This window comes from Pongo abelii, chromosome 14 (genome assembly GCF_028885655.2).
Source record: "Pongo abelii isolate AG06213 chromosome 14, NHGRI_mPonAbe1-v2.0_pri, whole genome shotgun sequence".
NCBI lineage: Eukaryota > Metazoa > Chordata > Mammalia > Primates > Hominidae > Pongo > Pongo abelii.
In genome coordinates, this window is record NC_071999.2 from 118,732,482 (window position 1) to 118,754,732 (window position 22,251).

Sequence of the window (22,251 nt, forward strand, 5' to 3'; positions counted from 1 at the left end):
GGAGTCACACAAATTTTTTGATTTCCAAATGAGTGCATCCAAAAATTATGTTTACACTATAGTCTATTAAGTGTGCAACAATGTCTTAAAAACCAATATGCATACTTAAACAATACTTTATTGCTGAAGTATGCTAATGGCCATCTGAGCCTTTAGCAAGTTGTCATCTTTTTGCTGGTGGAAGGTCTTGCCTAGATGTGGATGCCTCCTGGCTGATCAGGGTGGTGGTTGCTGAAGGTTAGAGTGGCAGTGGCAGTTTTTTAAAAAAGACAGCAATGAAGTTTGCCACATCAATCCACTCTTCCTTTTACAAAAGATTTCTCTGTAGCATGTGATACTGTTGGATAGCATTTTACCCACACAGAACTTCTTTCAACATTGGAGACAATCCTCTCAAACCCTGCCACTGCTTTATCAACTGCGTTTATGGAATATTCTAAATCCTTTGTTGTCATTCAGCAATGTCCACAGCATCTTCACCATGAGTGGATTCCATCTCAAGAAACCACTTTCTTTGCTCATCCATAAGCAAAGATGATGGATAGATGAATGTTGCAACTAGATGGCTAGATGAATGAGCAACTCCTCATCCATTTAAGTTGGATTGTAAGATTGCAGTAGTTCAGTCACATCTTCAGGCTCCACTTCTAATTCTACTTCTCTTACTAGCCCCACAACATCTGCAGTTCCTTCCTCCCTGATGTCTTGACCCCTCGAAGTCATCCATGACGATTGGAATCATCTTCTTCCAAACTCCTGTTTATGCTGACATTTTTACCTCCTCCCATGAATCGTGTTCATAATGGCATCTAGAATGGTGAATCCTTTCCAAAAGGTTTTCAGTTTACTTTTCCAAGATCCATCAGAGGAAGCACTATTTATGGCAGCTACAGCCTTACAAACTGTATTTCCTAAATCATAAGACTTGAAAGTTGAAATTACTCCTTGATCCTGTGGAACGGATGTTATCTTAGCACACATGAAAACAACATGTATCTCCTTGTACATCTCCGTCAGAGTTCGTGGGCAACCAGGTACACTATCAATGAGCAGTAATATTTTGAAAATAACCTTTTTTTCTGAGCAATCGATCTTGAGGAGGATTTCAAATATTCAGTAAACCAGGCTGTAAATAGATGTGTTGTCATCCAGGCTTTGTTGTTCCATTTATAGAGCACAGGCAGAGTAGATTTAGCATCCCTCTTCAGTGCCCTAGGATTTTCAGAATGGCCAGTGAGCATTGGCTTTAACTTAACATCACCAGCTGCATTAATTAGCCCCTAGCAAGACAATCAACCTCTCCTTTGAAGCTAGGCACTGACTTCTCCTAACTATGAAAGTCCTAGATAGCATCTTCTTCCCATAGAAAGCCCTTTCATCTACAGTGAAAATGTGTTAGTGTGGCCACCTTCATGAATGATCTCAGTTATCTCAGCTAGATCTTCTGGATGACTTGCTGCAGCTTCTCCATCAGCACTTGCTGCTTCACCTTGCACTTCTGTTATGGAGACGGCTTCTTTCCTTCAACCTCATTAATCAACCTCTGCCAGCTTCCATCTTTTCTTCTGCAGCCTCCTCACCTCTCTCAGCCTTCACAGAATTGAAGTTAGGGCCTTGCTCTGGATTAGGCTTTAGCTTAAGTGAATGTTGTGCTGGTTTGATCTTCTAACCAGACCACTGCAACTTTCTCCATATCAGCAATAAGGCTGTTTTGCTTTCCTATCTTTCTGTGTTCACTGGAGTAGCACTTTTAATTTCCTTCAAGAACTTCTCCTTTGCATTCACATGACCAGCTGTTTGGTGGAAGAGGCCTTTCGACCTGTCGGCTTTCAACATGCCTTCCTCGCTGAGCTTAGTCATTTCTAGCATTTGATTTAGAGTGGGAGACGTGTGACTCTACCTTTCACTTGAACACTTAGAGGCCACCGTAGGGTTAACTGGTCTAATTTCTATATTGCTGTGTCTGGGAATAGGGAGGGCTGAGAAGAGGGAGAGAGGCTGGGGAATGGTCACGCAGTGGGGCGCTCAGAACACATGCATCATTTATGGATGAAGGCTGCCCCTTACATATGCCTCAACTGCACCACACATCTTGTCCACATATGCCTCATAACGCGATTCAAGCATGCCTGTGGCTATTTGATAAAAGTACTCTTTTTCTTCAACAAAGCTGTGTCCTTCTGTCCTACATTTTAATGTCTAGAGGCACATTTTTCCAGAGGGACTTGAGAATCATGATGCCATGAACACTGCAGTTGACAACCAGGCAAGAAAGGCAAGAATATTCCCCTCTCCAGTCGAACCTGCCCATGCAACAGGATATGAGGGCAGCCAGCCCTTCTAACAAAGGATATCTGTGCCCTCGGCCGCAGTCACTGAACTTCCTGATGGGTAAGAGGTGTCCTCGCAGACGGAGCCAGGTGGCCTGCTTGAGCTGCCCAGGACCCTAAAGATACAGCATCACTAATCTTTACAAGCGTGACAGTTAAGAGTGGTTAGCATTTTCTGGATAAAGACGTGACCCTCCCAGAGATTGGTGCAGTCGCCCACACTGTGGGTTTTCCTTTCCGCACAACTCCAGTGTGGAGCCCCCAAGTCATCCATGCTTGGCTGATGCTGGATTTTGGGGTCCTGGCTCCCTAAGGGGCCTGACTGTGCATCCACAATGATGGGGACTGGGTCTCACGCAGCTCCTCAGAGGCCTCACCCCATCCCAGCTCCCACCCTCCAGACCCGCAGGCACCCCCAAGGGCCGCACCTCGCGGAAGCCCTCCACAGCCCACAAATCTGACCTAAGTCCTGGTGACTCCTACACTCCAATGGAATCGTAATCCCTAAAATCGAGGGGGGCCTTTGCTAGGGTGGTTTCTACCGAGGATTAATCCCTGGAACAACTCTCTGAATAAGATAAAAGCTGGCTGCATGGTCAATTACCTTGGTAAACCTCTCTTGGAGATACACAATATGCAATAATTTCTAAAAAAAAAAAAACCTGTTTCAAATTTCTGATTTTATGAACTTTAAAACTAAAATTACATTGAATTTCTGCCTTTGCCATGGAATCATTTCTGCATGGCCAGGATTCCTGATGGCCCCTTTAGTTTAAAGGGGAATCCACACCTAAAGGAGTCAGAGGTGGATTCAGATAACTAAAGCACCGCTCCTGAGACCTGAGCGGTGGCATTGCCTTTGCTTCTACACCAAAAGTCGCAAAACGTCTAATAAGGAGTCAGAGGTGGATTCAGATAACTAAAGCACCGCTCCTGAGATCTGAGTGGTGGCATTGCCTTTGCTTCTACACCAAAAGTCACAAAAAGTCTACTTTCCTGGTTTCACTGATTAAATAATTCATATGCTGTACTATATTAAATCAAATTCTATCAACCCTCAACCCCCAAATCCAGCAAGTAAACTGTCCCTTCATAAACTACTCAAGAAATAACGAATGCATCTGAAAGATAATTGCTTTTAATTTTCTAAATTTTCACTTATGCAACATAAAGGCAGATTTATGTGACCTGATAATGACATTTTTACAAAAAACAATCCCCCCCACCCCAATATCTTGGTCACTAGTATATAAATATTTACAATGAAAAAATAGGCAAGGAAAAAGGAAATCTTCATTATCCATGTCGATTTCTTTCCAATGCTTATCAGGAACTTTGAAAATAAAATACTCCATTAACTTTCTCATCATTCCTATTTATACGCTGCTTTAGCTGATGCATTCGCGGTATTTGGGTTGCACTGTATAAGAGTATTTTTGTTCTCTATCACTCCTACTTTTTTCTATACTATTTTAAAAATCTGAAATAGTAAATTAAATATAAAAATGTAAACTCTGAAAGGAGAGAAAATAAGAATAAATATGTGTAAAGGTAATGCATTAAGATACAAAGGATCTCACAGAGGTTAATATTTTACAACACTAAAAAAAAATAAAATGCTCTATATATTTTCTTAGTTGGGACATTTTGTTTCAATTTAATTTTTGGTTATGTTAACAAAAACTACCTCTAAAGAGGATGTTAAAAAAATAGCAATGACGTTACCATCTTAACTAATGAATATCCTATCACCCTAATTTTTTCTAAAAGAAATGGATTTTTTAAAGTGACAAATATAAATTATAACATAGAAAGCTTAAGAAGCCTCAGCAAATTATGGTATCTTTTAGCGATGAAGACTTTTAGAGACAAATGTGAACAGTGCAGCCAGCCTACTTGACTTAGTGATTTACAAATGCATTCGACTCCGACGTTGTGAAACACGACGTGGCTTCTCCCACACGCCGCTCCGCTGAAACATGGCGCACTCGTGGTCAGCATGCAGTTCCTGCAGGACGTCGATGGGAATTTCGTGTCTAGCAGTGCAACGAGCATCACCCGCAGCTCCCTGGGAGGACCACGAGTTTCACGTGTGGGAGCTGCGCCGCCCCCTGGTACCCAGAGACACGCGGAGCCTGGGCTCCCTGGCTTTGTAATGCTCGTTAAAGTCCAGCCTGAAGCTAAGAAACCGAAGACTCTCGTCAGAGCTGGTCGTCAGTAACACCAAAAACTGCTGCACGATACCCTAAAAAGAAGCAAAAGGAGTGAAATATTGTTTCAGAAAAGAACGACCCACAAACGTATTCCCCGGACCTTACTCTCCTTTGGGTTGGGTCTGTTTTTCCTTCCAGATCAACAGACCCTTAGTAAATGCCCACCAGGGCACGTGTCCAGGGAGCAAGAGCTGCTGGGACCCTGGAGTGCACACGGCCAGTGCACCTGCATTAGGAACAGGCGCCCTTTTACAAGGACAAATTAGTGAAGAATACATTTGATTTGAAAACAACTAACCAATAGGTTTTTTCACTTTGTTCTTAAGTTCCACAAGAATAAGCAAAACAGCAAAGTAACAGGTGTTAGAACACTCTATTCTATTTTGAATGCAAAACTCAGTGCCACACATTTCATCTTTCACATGACTCATGAAAGAGGATTTCATCCTAGAGCCCTTGCTGGAGAACAAATTGAGAGCATCGGTCGGGTCTTTGGGTCTAGCTGCTGTACGTGAGGCTGCAGCCGCCCTCTTCATGGGCACTGGCCTCGCTATCATCCTGTTATTTAGGGGCATTTGTAAAGATGTGACAGAAGTTTCCCCTAACTCTGATAAGACGAAAGGACTGGCTGCTTCTATTTCAGGCTGAAAGACTTGCGTACTGAGTACAGGCCCATCCCCGCCCAGTGCTGGAGCCTGCTCCATGCCACGGGGTGCTGACCTGTTCACGGGAACTGCTGGCCTGGAAAGGCCTCATCTGCAGAGAACACTCACTGAGGCACCACATCCTCACCAAGCCCCACCCAAGTCTTCACCAGCTGTCGCTGCCCCTTCCCAGCTTCTGGTCAACAGGCAGGCCTGGGCACAGGCTCTGGTGTGTTGATAAAGTAACTTCACCCTTCACCTCTGGGCAGGAAAACAGTGTGTGTGTGTGTGTGTGTGTGTGTGTGTGTGTGTATCACTGCCTTTTTAGGTGAGGGGAGAAGAACATTCCTAAGAAGTTATATTGCCAAAATATAGACAGTGACTTCCTATTTTGTGATGATGTGATGCAACTGAAATACAACGATCTGTGAAACTGACTAAAAGGAAATCTAAGAATATTTCTTCCACAGGTTTGAGACTGAATGCTCTTTCACAGTCAATGGAGATAACACCCTGCCGTCGCCGGCACCGCCACAGAGAGCAGAGACAGACTTCTGCTGTTACAGAAAAGAATCTTCTTTGTAAATCATTACCATTCAGATTTAAGACTGTAATTTGAGTAAAATTGGGATTACAGTGATTAAGATTACTTTTTAAAAATGTATTAACTCCCTCAGGGAAATGTATAACCATAAACAAGAACATTGTTGTCTCAGAAATAAGCACACAGACAAATCTTTAAAATTACACATTGCTACTTTGTAGCTATACAAAGGATTTGTATGTCTGATTTTAGTGAGTCATATGGACCTAACCATTAGGTGTCCATTTTTAAGAAACAGGAATACATACTGTACAAATAACATGAGTTCAAGAAGGCATCGTGTCAAAACACCATCCAATAGGGATGCCTGTTCATGGAACATGACTGGCCAGTCACTAACCTGCTTTTATGAAACTTCAACAAAAATGCAAAAGTAGGCCAAGGTCAGAGTAAGACCACTTGTAAAAAGGACAACGTTCCTCCTTAGTTATCTTGAAGAAAAATAAATATTTAAACAGTATGAGGGCTGGGCACGGTGGCTCATGCCTGTAATCCCAGCACTTTGGGAGGCTAAGGCAGGTGGATCACTTGAGGTCAGGAGTTCAAGACCAGCCTGGCCAACATGGTGAAACCCCGTCTCTACTAAAAATACAACAATTAGCCGGGTGTGGTGGCGCGTGCCTGTAATCCCAGCTACTCGGGAGGTTGAGGCAGGAGAATCGTCTGAACCCAGGAGGCGGGGGTTGCAGTGAGCCAATATCACACCACTGCACTGCAGCATGGGTGACAGAGCAAGACTTGGTCTCAAAAAAAAAATTAATTAAGTAATTAAAAAAAAAAGTTTGAGGACCTGGGAAACAAACTAGATGCCCACAGAACAGAGTGAGTGAAGTCTCACTTTCAATTTGGAACCACATGAAGGCACCAGCACACAAACCCACGATGTTGGAGGGCTGGAGGCTCGATGCTCCGTGATTAGTGGTGAGCGACTGAACAGAAATATTTTTCATGAAATCTTTTCATCTCTACTATCACTAAGATCACACTGAGAAATGGAGGAAATGAGAAACTGGACCCATACATGGAGGCAAAAGCAGAGGTACAGACATGCAGAGCAGCTGTCCCCAGCCTTCTGGGGTCTATACCATGTCTGCTGGCTGCCGGCCCCTCACCCAGGCTGGGCAGCTGTCTCAGGGACAGTCCCCATTGGGAGTCACTGAAAAACCCCAATGAAGGCTGCACAGACACCTGCAGGTCCCCACAATCCCACCACAGGGGAGCGCAGGGGCCACCCCCAGGTCCCCACGCCCACCACAAGGAAGCACAGGAGCTACCCCAGGGTCCCCACACCCACCACAGGGAAGCACAGGAGCTACCCCCAGGTACCCACATCCCACCACAGGGAAGCACAGGAGCCACCCCAGGGTCCCCACACCCACCACAGGGAAGCACAGGAGCCACCCCCAGGTCCCCACATCCATCACAGGGAAGCATAGGAGCTACCCTCAGGTCCCCACACCCACCAAAGGGAAGCATAGGAGCCACCCCCAGTTCCCCACACCCACCAAAGGGAAGCATAGGAGCTACCCCCAGGTCCCCACACCCACCACACGGAAGCACAGGAGCTACCCCCAGGGTCCCCACACCCACCACAGGGAAGCACAGGAGCTACCCCCAGGGTCCCCACACCCACCACAGGGAAGCACAGGAGCTACCCCCAGGGTCCCCACACCACCACAGGGAAGCACAGGAGCTACCCCAGGGTCCCCACACCCACCACAGGGAAGCATAGGAGCCACCCCCACCCACCACAGGGAAGCACAGGAGCCACCCCCAGGTCCCCACACCCACCACAGGGGAGCACAGGGGCCACCCCCAGGTCCCCACACCCACCACAGGGGAGCACAGGGGCCACCCCCAGGACCCCACATCCCACCACAGGGGAGCACAGGAGTCACCCCCAGGTCCCCACACCCACCACAGGGGAGCACAGGGGCCACCCCCAGGACCCCACATCCCACCACAGGGGAGCACAGGGGTCACCGCCAGGTCCCCACACCCACCACAGGGGAGTACAGGGGCCACCCCCAGGACCCCACATCCCACCACAGGGGAGCACAGGAGTCACCCCCAGGTCCCCACACCCACCACAGGGGAGCACAGGGGCCACGCCCAGGTCCCCACACCCCAACACAGGGGAGCACAGGGGTCACCCCCAGGTCCCCACACCCCAACACAGGGGAGCACTGGGGCCACCCCCAGGTGCCCGCATCCCACCACAGGGGCCACCCTTTGGCCAGAGTTCTCACTGACGGCACACTGGCACTGCCCGGAGCCCAGGCAAACCTGAGTCCCCCAGAGGGTCACAGGGTCCACCATGGGTGCTACTCACACCTACACAAATAAATGTCAGACTGACAGGGCTGACTCCGCTCTCATCACTGTGAAAGCAACTGTCAGGTACAGAACATGGGCAGAGTGGTGTGAAGAGCCACTCTGTATCCTCATACACACCTGGTAGAAATGGGTCAATATTCGCAACTGTGAGCACATTTTTGGTATAGATTCTTTAAATTCTCCAATCCTCTTATTTTCCTCCTCTTCCTCTGCTGCCGTCACTCCCCACTGGCCCTGAAGAATCAAAAGTACCAAATGTAAGTAAAATCACGATGGAAAACAGATTACAGAGTAGGGCTGAAAACAGGTTATGTGAGGAGCAGGAGGTGTCTGCTTTTTATGCCTCTCTGTACTGTTCAACACTTTCGCAATAATTTTCTGATGCCAGACTGCTCTCTAGCTTACTTTTTCCAGTTAACAATGTATGTTGAAAATATTTCATATGAACACATTTGAGCACAGAGAACTGCTTCTATTGTTTTTAATATCACATTGTATAACATGTAACAAGGTATATAATTCATCTCATTTCGTGTGATAAACAGCCTTCTATCCTTCCCTCGTGCTGTACACATTTTTATAGAACAAAGACAGTATGTGTGAAAGTGGAACCAGCTGGCTCAAGGCGTCCAGCACCCTTTAAACTATTATCTTGACTTCAGTGATAATACTTCTAGTTCCTTAACCATGATGTATTTTTTGGTACTGGAGATATACCAATTTATTTCTATTTTTAAGATCATTTTCAGTCAGTGATGAATTTCACTAAATGTCTTCTCAGACAGCATATATAGAAATTATGATTTTTATTTTTTTTGAGATGGAGTTTCGCTCTCCCAGGCTGGAGTGCAACAGCATGATCTCGGCTCACTGCAACCTCGGCCTCCGGGGTTCAAGTGATTCTTCTGCCTCAGCCTCCGGAGTAGCTGAGATTACAGGCATGAACCACCACACCCGGCTAATTTTGTATTTTTAGTAGAGACAGGGTTTCACCATGTTAGCCAGGCTTGTCTCAAACTCCTGACAGGTGATCTGCCCGCCTCAGCCTCCCAAAGTGCTGGGATTACAGGCGGGAGCCACTGCTCCTAGCCATGATTTAATTCGCTTGTCAAATATGGTGAATTATATTACTGGATTTCCCAAACCTACGCATTCCTGAAATAAATCCTAGTCTTCATAAATTATGCTTTTAAATCTAGGCTTTTTTCAATTATATTTTATGTAAGATTTCTCCATCAATATTTACAACCCAGATTTGTTTTTTCTCAGATAGGGCATCAGCTTCATGATGCTTCTTAGACAATTTAGAAACTCTCCTTTTCTGGCTTGGAACAATTCACAGAGCACAAAGCTGACCAATGGTGCGTTTGGGAGGCTTTCTCAGCACAGCTGACCTGATGCTTTTTGGTGGGAGCCCTTCGATGGCTTTGTTTCTTCTTTAGTATTTGTTCTGCTTACAATTTCCTTTCTCTCATGGGGCCAATTTCGGAAACCTATGGAAAGTGATTTCCTTCAAGTAGATTTTTTTCCACAGAGCTGAGCGAAAGAGTAAGTTCTTTCTCACTTGTTTTGTATGTTTGTGCCTTCTCCTCTCACTACCTCTCAGATTCGGTCATGGCTTATTTAATTTCCCTCCACTCCTTGGCCCCCCAAAGAGCCCAGCTCTTGGACTTTATTAACTTCTTTGTTTTCCGAGTCACTGATTTTCGCTCTCAAATTTACTAATTATGTCCTTTGGCTTTTTCTTCAGGTTTCATTCCTGCTTTTCCAACTTTTTGAGTGGGATGTTTATTTACTTTCATTCTCTCCAATTTATTAATATAGGCAGAGTTATGTATTTTCATATTTCCTTATTTATGTGCATTTTATCCTTCATACTCTGTAAGAAACTGAATTCTTCTTCTAATATCCATGTGTTTTGACCCATTTCTGCTTGTTTGCTGGTGGTTTTCTAAGTGAGTACTGATATGGCACAAGCTGGGCCTTACAGGAAGCCCACACTGAGTGGTCCTCACTGCGCCCTGCACCTCCCACCACTCCAATGTGCCCTTCCTGCCATGTTTACTGTTTTGTGCTCTGAACCACAACCTGCTTTCCTTTGAAGAATTTAATTTGCTTTATATGCCTTGTTCATGTCCAGTGTTTTCTTTATAAACTACCTACATCACTCTGTTCTACACCAGAACTTCCCAATTTGTCTTCTTCCCAACCCCTCAACCTTTTTGTGGAGAATGGGGTCTTGCTATATTGCCCTGGCAGCTCTCCAACTCCTAGGCTCAAGCTGTGCTCCACCTCTGCCTCCCTAAGAGCTGGGATTACAGGCGTGAGCCGCCGCGCCCGGCCAGAACTTCCCAATTTGTAGGTCTGCCTGGATAATGACCTTCAGCCCTCAGCTGTAAGCCATCCAGCACCCCAACCAGGGGCATCAAGCAAACACCATCCTCTATTGAGGAGCTTTTTCTTTCCTTATGTGGGTTTAACCCAAGTCCCCTGATTGATGTGACGTACATCTGCTCTTAGTTCTGTCTTCGTATTTATACTATGCTTTCCAGTTTATTTGAGGGTGGTAATCTTCTACTATATCGCCTGTATTTCTTCTAATAGCCAGGTAGTGACACTGTGTCCCAGTGGTTACCTTTATACCTTCTCTTCATAAAACATACCATCTTTTTCTTTGGAGGGTATCAATACTCTAATTTGGGCAATAATAATTATTGTCCTCCTTCCTTTTGCCGTCTGATTTTAGAAAACATTCTATTCATATCTCTAACATCTTTTAACCTATGTATACCTGTTTTACTTCATTTATGAACTTTAAACAATATCTTTTGATGCTTGGTTACAAAAGATAAAGAAACAACAATATTTACACTACTTCCCATCTTTTCCCCACCAACTTTTGTCTTTTATTTCTTAACACAAATTTTTAAAATATACTATTCTACTGTAGTATAACACATATAAAAAAGTGTAAAAACTCTTAAGTGAACAGCTTAATAAGTTATCACAAGATGAATATGCGCATGTCACCCCTATGCAGATGCAGAGCGAGGGCATCTCAGCACCCAGATGTTCCTGTAGCCCCTTCCAATCACCACCTCCCCCCGGAGGAGCCCTGGCTATGGGAACAGGGCCTGGTGTGCCTGAGACACCCTGGCTATGGGAACGGGGCCTGGTATCCCTGAGACACTCTGGCTATGGGAACGGGGCCTGGTGTGCCTGAGACGCTCTGGCTATGGGAACGGGGCCTGGTGTGCCTGAGACGCTCTAGCTCTGGGAACATGGCCTGGTATCCCTGAGACGCTCTAGGTATGGGAACAGGGCCTGGTGTGCCTGAGACGCTCTAGGTATGGGAACAGGGCCTGGTGTGCCTGAGACGCTCTAGGTATGGGAACAGGGCCTGGTGTGCCTGAGACGCTCTGGCTATGGGAACGGGGCCTGGTGTGCCTGAGACGCTCTAGCTATAGGAACATGGCCTGGTGTGCCTGAGACGCTCTGGCTATGGGAACGGGGTCTGGTGTGCCTGAGACGCTCTAGCTATAGGAATGGGGCCTGGTGTGCCTGAGACGCTCTAGGTATGGGAACGGGGTCTGGTGTGCCTGAGACGCTCTAGCTATAGGAACATGGCCTGGTGTGCCTGAGACACTCTGGCTATGGGAACGGGGCCTGGTGTGCCTGAGACGCTCTGGCTATGGGAACAAGGTCTGGTGTGCCTGAGACGCTCTAGGTATGGGAACGGGGTCTGGTGTGCCTGAGACGCTCTAGCTATAGGAACATGGCCTGGTGTGCCTGAGACGCTCTGGCTATGGGAACGGGGCCTGGTGTGCCTGAGACGCTCTGGCTATGGGAACAAGGTCTGGTGTGCCTGAGACGCTCTAGGTATGGGAACGGGGTCTGGTGTGCCTGAGACGCTCTAGCTATAGGAACATGGCCTGGTGTGCCTGAGACACTCTGGCTATGGGAACGGGGCCTGGTGTGCCTGAGACGCTCTGGCTATGGGAACAAGGCCTGGTGTGCCTGAGACGCTCTGGCTATGGGAACAAGGCCTGGTGTGCCTGAGACGCTCTGGCTATGGGAACGGGGCCTGGTGTGCGTGAGACGCTCTGGCTATGGGAACAAGGCCTGGTGTGCCTGAGACGCTCTGGCTATGGGAACGGGGCCTGGTGTGCCTGAGACGCTCTGGCTATGGGAACAAGGCCTGGTGTGCCTGAGACGCTCTGGCTATGGGAACGGGGCCTGGTGTGCCTGAGACGCTCTGGCTATGGGAACAAGGTCTGGTGTGCCTGAGACGCTCTAGGTATGGGAACGGGGTCTGGTGTGCCTGAGACGCTCTAGCTATAGGAACATGGCCTGGTGTGCCTGAGACACTCTGGCTATGGGAACATGGCCTGGTGTGCCTGAGACGCTCTAGCTATAGGAATGGGGCCTGGTGTGCCTGAGACGCTCTAGGTATGGGAACGGGGTCTGGTGTGCCTGAGACGCTCTAGCTATAGGAATGGGGCCTGGTGTGCCTGAGACGCTCTAGGTATGGGAACGGGGTCTGGTGTGCCTGAGACGCTCTAGGTATGGGAACGGGGTCTGGTGTGCCTGAGACGCTCTAGCTATAGGAACATGGCCTGGTGTGCCTGAGACGCTCTGGCTATGGGAACGAGGCCTGGTGTGCCTGAGACGCTCTGGCTATGGGAACAAGGTCTGGTGTGCCTGAGACGCTCTAGGTATGGGAACGGGGTCTGGTGTGCCTGAGACGCTCTAGCTATAGGAACATGGCCTGGTGTGCCTGAGACGCTCTGGCTATGGGAACGGGGCCTGGTGTGCCTGAGACACTCTGGCTATGGGAACATGGCCTGGTGTGCCTGAGACGCTCTGGCTATGGGAACGGGGCCTGGTGTGCCTGAGACGCTCTGGCTATGGGAACATGGCCTGGTGTGCCTGAGACGCTCTGGCTATGGGAACGGGGCCTGGTGTGCCTGAGACGCTCTGGCTATGGGAACGGGGCCTGGTGTGCCTGAGACGCTCTGGCTATGGGAACGGGGCCTGGTGTGCCTGAGACGCACTTCTGTTGAGCACTACACCTAGGAGAGAGAATGCTGAGTCAGGGTAGTCCTGAGTTCGGCACTGGTCCTTGCCTAACAGTGTTCCAAAGTGGTTATTCCAGTTTATCCAGAACCAGCAGCGTAAGAGTTTTCTCACATCCTCACCAACATTTGTTGGTGTATGCCGTTAAAATTTTAACATTAAACATCTAAACTTAGTATAGTAAAACAGTATATTTTGAGCTGTTTAAAATTAGCCAGTGCTGCCTGCTTAGGCCCAGGCCCCACGGCTCTCAGCACCACAGGCCACGGAGCAACAGTCTCTACATGTGGGCTTCTGGACCTTACCCTGTTCCAATTACTTGTCTTTCCTTGAGCCCACACCACTCTTTTAACTACTGTGATCTTATTCGATAACTTAAGGACATACATGTACTCGACTATAAACTTATATCCACAGTGGCTGGACTAATCCACATTCCCTCAGCAGTGTGTGAGGGTTCCCTTTTTTTCACATCCTCGCCAGCATTTGTTCTTGCCTGACTTTTGGATAAAAGCCATTTTAACTGGGGTGAGATGATAGCTCATTGTAGTTTTGATCTGCATTTCTTTGACAATCCATGATGTTGAGCACCTTTTCATAAGCCTGTTTGCCATTTGTATTGTCTTCTTTCAAGAAATGTCGATTCAGATCCTTTTCCCATTGTTTAACGGAATTACTAGATTTTTTCCTGTTGAGCTGTTTGGGCTCCTTATATATTCTAGTTATCAATCCCTCGCCAATGGGTAGTTTGCAGATATTTTCTCCCATTCTCTGGGCCGCCTCTTCACTTTGTTGATTGTTTCCTTTGGGTGCAGAAGCTTGTTAACTTGATGTGACCCCATTTGTCCATTTTTGCTTTGGCTGCCAGTGCTTGTAGAGTATTACTCAAGACATCTTTGCCCAGACCAATGTCCTAGAGTTTCCCCCAATGTTTTCCTTTAGTATTTCCATAATGTGAGGTCTTAGATTTAAGTCTTTAATCCATTTCAATTTGATTTTTGTACATGGCAAGAGATAGAGGTCTAGTTTCTACACAACCAGACTTTTGTAACAACAACAAAATGCCAGCTTTCTTTCCTTCTCTCTGTACTTCCTCTCAGCTCGTAGCCCTGGCTGGGACCATCAGTGCAGGAGCGTGTATGTCTCACTCTGTCTCAGGGATGTGCTTCCAATATTTCACCCCCAAGAATGATGTCTTATTATAAAATTATTCATGCAAACCTTTTTAACGGGTTTTACTTGGTATTAAATGATTTTCTCCATCTATTGAGATGATCATATAATTTTCCCCTTTAGTTTATAAACATGAATTACAATATCTTTATTAGAATGATAATAGAGAGGGTTCTATTCTTGGAATAAGCTGAAACTTGTTTGTAACACAATATCGTTTTGATCTATCAGTGTGATAATACTGTGGATTTCCCAGTCCATGTTTATAGGGAGACTAGGACACAGAGAGCAACAAAAGCTAAACTACCCAAATCCTTTGTTTTGGCATCAGGTTACTATCTTAGATAACTGTATTCAATTGTTTTATAAATAAAAGCAATCCCTAAAAATTAAAAGCCAAAATGAAACCACTTAACCTAATTGTGCAGTGAGTTGGTGGGAGAGCCTTACGGGAGCAGTTATTTCAAGGACATTACCACATGGAATTTGAATGCATCTATTTAGTGGAAAAAATTTTGGCAAAAAATTTTTAAAAATTACTAGAATAATAGAAGAAATATTTTTTCCCTCAAAAAAAAAAAACTGCAAAAAAAGTAAAACTATTTTCAAAACTATACTGTTCCCGTATAAGTGGCAGCATCGGGATTCTTATTCTGAAACAGTCACGTGTGTGGGTGCACGCATGGATGCATTATCGTAAGACAGCAAATAATTAAGTACGATCATGTTAGAAACCAAGGTTTTCAACACTGAAGATACATTGATTAAAAAATGAAAGAAGTAAAAGTCCTTAAATCCTACGTTTGAATTGGAAATATCACTATAAATTGATATTTATAGTGTGTGAGAAGAAAAGTGGAAAGAAACAGAAGAGCCATGAGGAGGAAAAGGGCCCTTTGGAGTCCCCCACCCAACGGCAGCACAAGAACATGGTGGCACCAGGGGGTGAAGCAGGCGGGCGCCGCTTCGGTCCCAGCACACACCCAGGGCTCTGTCTTCTTTCCAGGAGGCGACTTGCATGATCTCTTCTGAACTTTCAGGGGACCTCAGGTCGAAATGATGGCTTTGAAGATTATCTTGCTTTTTAAACTTAAATAACTTCTCCGATATGGTTTTAGCTTTTGTGTCTCTTCCTGCATCCTTAAGCAAGTCTGAATGGAATATCCTGAATCAGCATGGACTTGGCCTATGCATCTGTCCCACTCACTGTGACAGCTAACTGCCCAAGAGAACCTTCCACTTCCACACGGTCAGCGGACACGCTATTAGCACAGGGTTAAAATTCGAAGGAGTGATTTTGGTCGATTTTTAGACAGTTTAGTAATTCTCTAGAAGGGAAACTTCTTGGGGCACATGGGCAGTTTTACAAATGGCAGTGGCCAGCATGCATTGAATGCCTACTGAATAAGCGTCATATATCATCACACATAGATAAGTGACTCTGTGAGGTCATATTCCTTATCACCCATTTTACAAATAAGGAAACGACATCTTGGAGAGGTGAGCCACCCAAAGGTGCAAAGCCAGTAAGTTATAGAGTTAGGTAGAACTGTGAGTACATCCGACTTTAAGTTATCCATAGGGCTGCCTGGACAAGGCCCAAGAGCTTCTGTGTGCCAACTCTACAACACTTCAGAATTACCAAAATCCACTTTGAATAATGAGAGCCCTTAGCGATAACAAATGTTTCCAAAATATACCAAAGAAATAACTTGTGCTCCCAGTGGTTGAGGACTCTCTAAGCTACATATGGTCCTCTAACACAGGTTTTAAGAGAAACAATACTCAAAAGTAAAACTAACCAAACTGTATTGACTGAATAATGTTTTTGACAATCCCAAGAGTTAGTACCATCATATGACATTAAAGACAGACACATGCTGAGAAATGCATCATTAGGTGTTTTGTCCCTATGTGAACATCACTGACTGCCTTACAAAAACTTAGTGGTACAGTCGACTACACCCTGGCTATATGGCACAGCCTATGCTCCTAGGCTACAAACCTGGGCAGCGTGTGACTAAATGCTGTAGGCAACTGTAACACAATGGTAAGTATTGTGTATCTAACATATCTAATGTAGAAAAGGTACAGTGAAAATATGGCATTATAATTTTATGGGACTACTGTCATATATGCAGTCTGTCATTGACCAAAACGTTATGTGGCACATGACTGTATCTTGAAAAAGTAAAAGATTAAACAGATCATAGTAAATAAAAGAAATCCCATAAACAGCCAAACTTGCTTAATAAATCTGAAAATAACTAAGTACAGAAATTTGGTTCATGTACATATACATGTACACACACACACACATACACATGCATGTGCCTGTAAACACACATATGTGCAATGCACACACACACACAAACACATACACATGCATATACATATACCTATACCTATTATATATACACATATACTTGCATTACAGGTATATAAACATACATATACAGTCTCCAACTTAAGATCGTTTGACATAAGATTTTTTTTACTTTAACGATGGGTTTATTGGGGTACAGGTTGAGTGTCCTTTATCTGAAATGCTTGGGACCAGAAGTATTTTGAATTTCAGATTTTGCAGTATTTGCATATACATAATGAGATATCTTGGAGAGGGGAAGCAAGTCTACACATGAAATTCATTTATGCTTCATACATACCATAAATACATAGTAGCCTGAAGGTAATTTTATATATTTTTTATAATTTTCTGCAGGAAACAAAGTTTGTGTACAATAAGCCATCAGAAAGCAAAGGAGTCAGGTGTGAAATTTCCCACTTGTGACGTCATGTCAGTGATGAAAAAGTTTCGGGTTTAGAAGCATTTAGTATTTCGTATTTCAGATTAGGGATGCTCCATCTGTATTAAATGCACTTTCAATGTATAATGTGCTTACTGGGACATAAGACTGCTGTAAGTTGAGGAGCATCTGTAGATGCATACATTTGCAAAATGCAGCGTGGTACATGATCCACAAGCTTCAAACACCAGAGCGATGCAGAGTGGAGGCAGCTGTGGAGATTCCGACGGGTGACGTCGGCATTGTGGCACTTAGTAATGAAAACAGGCAGGAGACTTGTAATTCTCATGAATGCTGCTGTTTTTATTTATTTTGTGAAACAGGATGATGATGACAGTGAGGGTGGCCCCTCCCTCTTTACAACTGTCAGTGATTTCTCAGGACAAATGCAGTATAGGCACATCTCAACCTGTCTGACAATTTTGGCAAGAAAGTTATTTGTTGTCATTTAAGATTATCGTGTGTAGCAAGGAGTTCATTATTCAAATAGATAAATTCACAAGTGTAAAGACCATACCTCAATTTCACGCTGTTTCTTTTTCTCTTCAAACTGTAATCGTCTCTGCAATTCTTCCAGAGCAGCTCTGTATATTGCATCTTGAGCATTCTGAAGTTCAATAATTTGATCAAACACAGCTCTAAGTTGATTTAAAAGTGCCTGAAAGAGATGACAATGTTTTATGAATAGAGCCTCAACAAGCTAAGTTTCTTAAACAAAACATTGATATTTAGTGAAAAGATATTATAAAACAAGGTATCAACTAAAATTCCTAAAGTGTTCATTAGCTGTTCATTCATTCCCTCACCACACATTTCCTGAACCCTCCTGCTGAGCAGCGCTGCGCTGGGCACCAGCAAAATGTGACCATCCTGCACCTGCACCCATAACAAGAGCAACTATGACTGCCCAAGTCCCACGGTGGGCCAGGAGCTCTCTGCAAATCATCTCCAATCCTCACAGGTTTACAAAAATGAAGTTCTGCCCAAATTTCAAAGCTAGATAGCAGGTAGTAATGAGCCCAAATTTCAAAGCTAGATAGCAGGTAGTAATGAGTAGAACTATTCCAAGATTTAAAAAAGAATAGGAAAGCATCTCCATTTTTTTTTTAGATATAGCAAAAGCAGGTAATCAAAAATATGAGAAAGGAAATACTTAGTAAAATATAAAAAGCAAATTCAGAAAGGTTTTTAAAAAGTGTATCATATTTTACACCAAGAATAAAAGGATACCTTAACATGAGGAAAAAAACTCCTAATGTTTTAAGCAAATATCAATGTCACAGCAGGTATCTCCCGTTCATTGCTTATAACTACTGCACAGTAATCTTCAGTAAACAACTACTGTACTTCATTAATCTTTCTCCTATTGTGGCATGGAAGGACACAATGAAACCTACAGCACAAAATCATTTACATAAATTAAAAATGTATACACAGAAAATACCATCTATACACCCAAGGCCATAGAGCAAACACATTAAAGCTGATGCAAACAGCAGGGAAGGGGGTAGAGGAGGGTGGAATTGGGGTACTGGCAGGGAAGGGGATAAAATTAAACCCAACAAAATATGAGAGGCTTTTCATGGACCACTGATGGCAGTGTGCTATGATTGAAGACAAAGGTTAACTCTACCCTCTGCCATCTTAGGTTTGAAAAAACACACTAACAGTCTGAGGGCAGAGCAGGGGGTAATTTCAATAGTGCAGAAGAAAACTGTGATAAAATTCAACACCCACTCATAATTTAAATAAGGCATTTAAGCAAACTAGGACTAGGGCAGAACCCTCTTAGCTTGACAAAGGTCCTATCAGATGTCTTTGCAAACAAAACAGCCAATAATGAAGCAACAAAGCATCACTTTAAAGTCAGGAATAAGACTGGGATTCCGTTTGTGCTTAGAGTCAGCCTAGCTAACAGTCTGAGGCGTGAAAAAGAAGCAAAGGCAGACTGCGTGAAATGAAAGAAACAAAACTGGTTTTACTTATTAAAAAAATGCGCCAAGAAAATATTAGACTAGAAAAATTAGAGATCGAAGTAACAAAATGAATACCATTTCAGACCAGCCAAATTTCTCAAATGTAGCAATAATGTAACAAAAGATTTGCAAGAAGTTTATAGGAGAAAAATGACACACCTGGACTTGAGAAGCATAAAAGAAACCGAGATAACAGGAGAGGTTCCAAGCCCGTGTTTGGGAAGACACAACACAGTTGATTTGGGGAGAAACTAAGATGTTGAGTTAACTCTATTTTTAACACAACTTTACAGTTAATGAAGACATTTGCAGAGCCACTTCTCATCACCCATTGTCTAATGGACTAATACTATTCTGCAAAAATATTTTCCGTTACGAAAGGATGGCGATGCTTCAGTTCAAAATTCATTTGCTAAGTCACAGCAGCACCATTCAGAGTTGAACTAATGTCTGATCTCAAGTGAGACAAGGCTGAAATGAGTATTTGCTGAATGGGTTTTGGAACAAACTGATGCAGGAGAACTTGGTATTTGGCAGTGAACAGCCCACACTCTCTTTCACTTACTACAACGCACTTATGCAACAGGTCCTCAAATTACATGGCAACAAAAACAATGTGGACTGATTTGGCAAATGATACAAGGATGTGATCAAGGGATGCTGTTCCTAACATAAAACCACCACGTGATTAATGCGGCAAACACATCTTCCATCTTACAAGTTCTCATCTTAGAAGCTGTTCTGTCCTTTTAACAGGGTCTTAAATAAGCAACATAAAAGATAGACATGGTTTAATCTGTTGCTTTTAGTAAAGATTTATCTAATTTGTTTCTTTATGTAGTCTAATAAAGAATAATTTATTATGTTTGGAAGAGTTAATCTATCTACAAGGTGACCCACTGACATTGACTTCAAGTTCAAGAGGCCAGGCAGGGCTCTGCTGGCAATCTGTCCACACAGGGCACCTGCAGGAGGCCGTTCTTTGACAACATCAGTGGTACCAATTCACTCTGCAATTCACAATTTCTCTCAACAATGTGCAAACAGAAAACACAAAAACATGTACAGCCTCCAGCTTCAAGATTATATGTATCAGAACCGCCTTGGTTTTCTTAGTGAGTAACATAATAAAAATGTTATACTTAAAATTGCTTATGTCAATAATAGATTGTTTTAATCTGCTTTACATACTGAGTTTATTTTTTTTTTAAAAAAAGCTAATTTTAAACAAATCATCAAATTAAGAGTAAAGCCATTAGCAAAGGCAAGTTCAGAAACGACCACGAAGTCTCTGGCATGACTCCTTCAACGTCAGGTGGGACCAACGCACACGTGAACACCCCACTTCCCACTTTCACAAGAGGATTGTGCTACAGATGGGAAGATTTTCTCCCCTGGATAGGGTTCTTACCAGTGGAAATTGTCTAAGGGCAAAAGCTATGACAATTTATCTTATATAGAATGTTCATATCTGTAAGTGGGCTAAGTCTCCTACATTATCTATAAGCTGTGTGGAGTGTTACTTATTTGCCACAGCTAGACTGATATCAGTATGGGTATAGTCCTCAGTAGTTCAAACATTTTCTGAAATGCATGAAATCTAGTGGCTGTAAACACCTCTGTAAAACACACACACAGGCACAAAACAGCAACTAACACCTATCTGCCAGCCACTATGGTCAACATTATACTTGAATTACACAATTCTTACAAATCTATTGAAGAGACTAGGATCATGCCCTTTTAAAACAGAACACTGGAGTCAAAAGCTATGAAGTGAAACTCCACCCTCGGTCTACCTGGCTGCAGAGCCTGTGTCTGTCTTGCCATGCGACTGCACCGTGAGACAGGCCGTGCTGGCCAACGGCACAGGAGTCTAGGAACAGAGAGCTATCTGTTACACTGACTTCCTAAACGTGTGCGGACGACACTCATCGGCATCTACTGAATACAGAGCGGCAACGGCTGGGAGGCAGCAGGAAACATTCTGCGGTTTTACGTCGATAACAAGACCAGGGTTAGTAACAGAGGTTTCAAGGGCCCCAAACCTCAAGAAGTATATTTCTCTTTCTTTGTTTTGTGAGACGGAGTCTCGCTCTGTCGCCCAGGCTGCAGTGCAGTGGCACAATCTTGGCTCACTGCAAGCTCCACCTCCCAGGTTCACGCCATTCTCCTGCCTCAGCCTCCCGAGTAGCTGGGAGTACAGGTGCCCGCCACCACACCTGGCTAATTTTTTGTATTTTTAGTAGAGACGGGGTTTCACCATGTTGGCCAGGATGGTCTCGAACTCCTGACCTCGTGATCTGCCCACCTCAGCCTCCCAAAGTGCTGGGATTACAGGCATGAGCCACTGCACCCGGCCTGTATATTTATTTAATTATTAATTATCCTCAAAGTATTTTAAACTATTTTTCTGACATAATTTCCACATATTTATAAAAACATGTAAGACATTCCATATAGAAGCAGCTTTGATCTCAACCACTTTTTGACATGATTGATAGTTCTTTAATAATGAAATTCATGGCTGGCTAACCTACATATACTAAAATTTAGATGAAGTAAAGGCCCTGAAGTGGTGTGTTTTCCACTGACAGGCCCTGAGGAGAGTGCAGGCCCAGCAGGAGGCAGCCTCTGCCAGTCGGAAACGTCTGTAAAGTCTCAGATGCATTTGAAATTTGCCCCCTACTTCACAATATATTTGCTTCAAGCGAAAGCAATGTGGTTCCTTCTTGCCCCAGACCTCAGAATAAAAGTAGAACTCCAGGAAGATTTGCCACATGGAACGTGCAACTTTCAGAACATGGACCTTAAAGAAAAAGAATGTTTGCAAAAAATGTCATACATGTTACCATGTTTTTGTTTTGTTTTTGTTTTTGTTTTTGAGACAGTGTCTCGCTCTGTTGCCCAGGCTGTGGTGCAGTGGTGTGATCTCGGCTCACTGCAACCTCTGCCTCCCGGGTTCAAGCGATTCTCCTGTCTCGGCCTCCCAAGTAGCTGGGATTACAGGCACACACCACCACGACTGGCTAGTGTTTTTGTATTTTTAGTAGAGACAGGATTTCACCATGTTGGCCAGGCTAGTCTCGAA

General features: G+C 44.3%; 1 protein-coding gene across 2 annotated transcripts in view; it reads right to left on the reverse strand.

Moving 5' to 3' along the window:
- Positions 1 to 3,450: 3,450 nt before the first annotated feature.
- TUBGCP3 (tubulin gamma complex component 3) overlaps positions 3,451 to 22,251 on the reverse strand; it is a 106,724-nt gene continuing 87,923 nt past the window's right edge. Inside the window, 3 exon segments of one of the 2 annotated variants that reach the window (NM_001374155.1) lie at positions 3,451 to 4,575; positions 8,246 to 8,362; positions 17,702 to 17,842. In NM_001374155.1, the coding sequence (NP_001361084.1) occupies positions 4,417 to 4,575; positions 8,246 to 8,362; positions 17,702 to 17,842 (417 nt within the window). In that variant the 3' untranslated portion in view covers positions 3,451 to 4,416. 2 annotated transcript variants of the gene reach the window in all.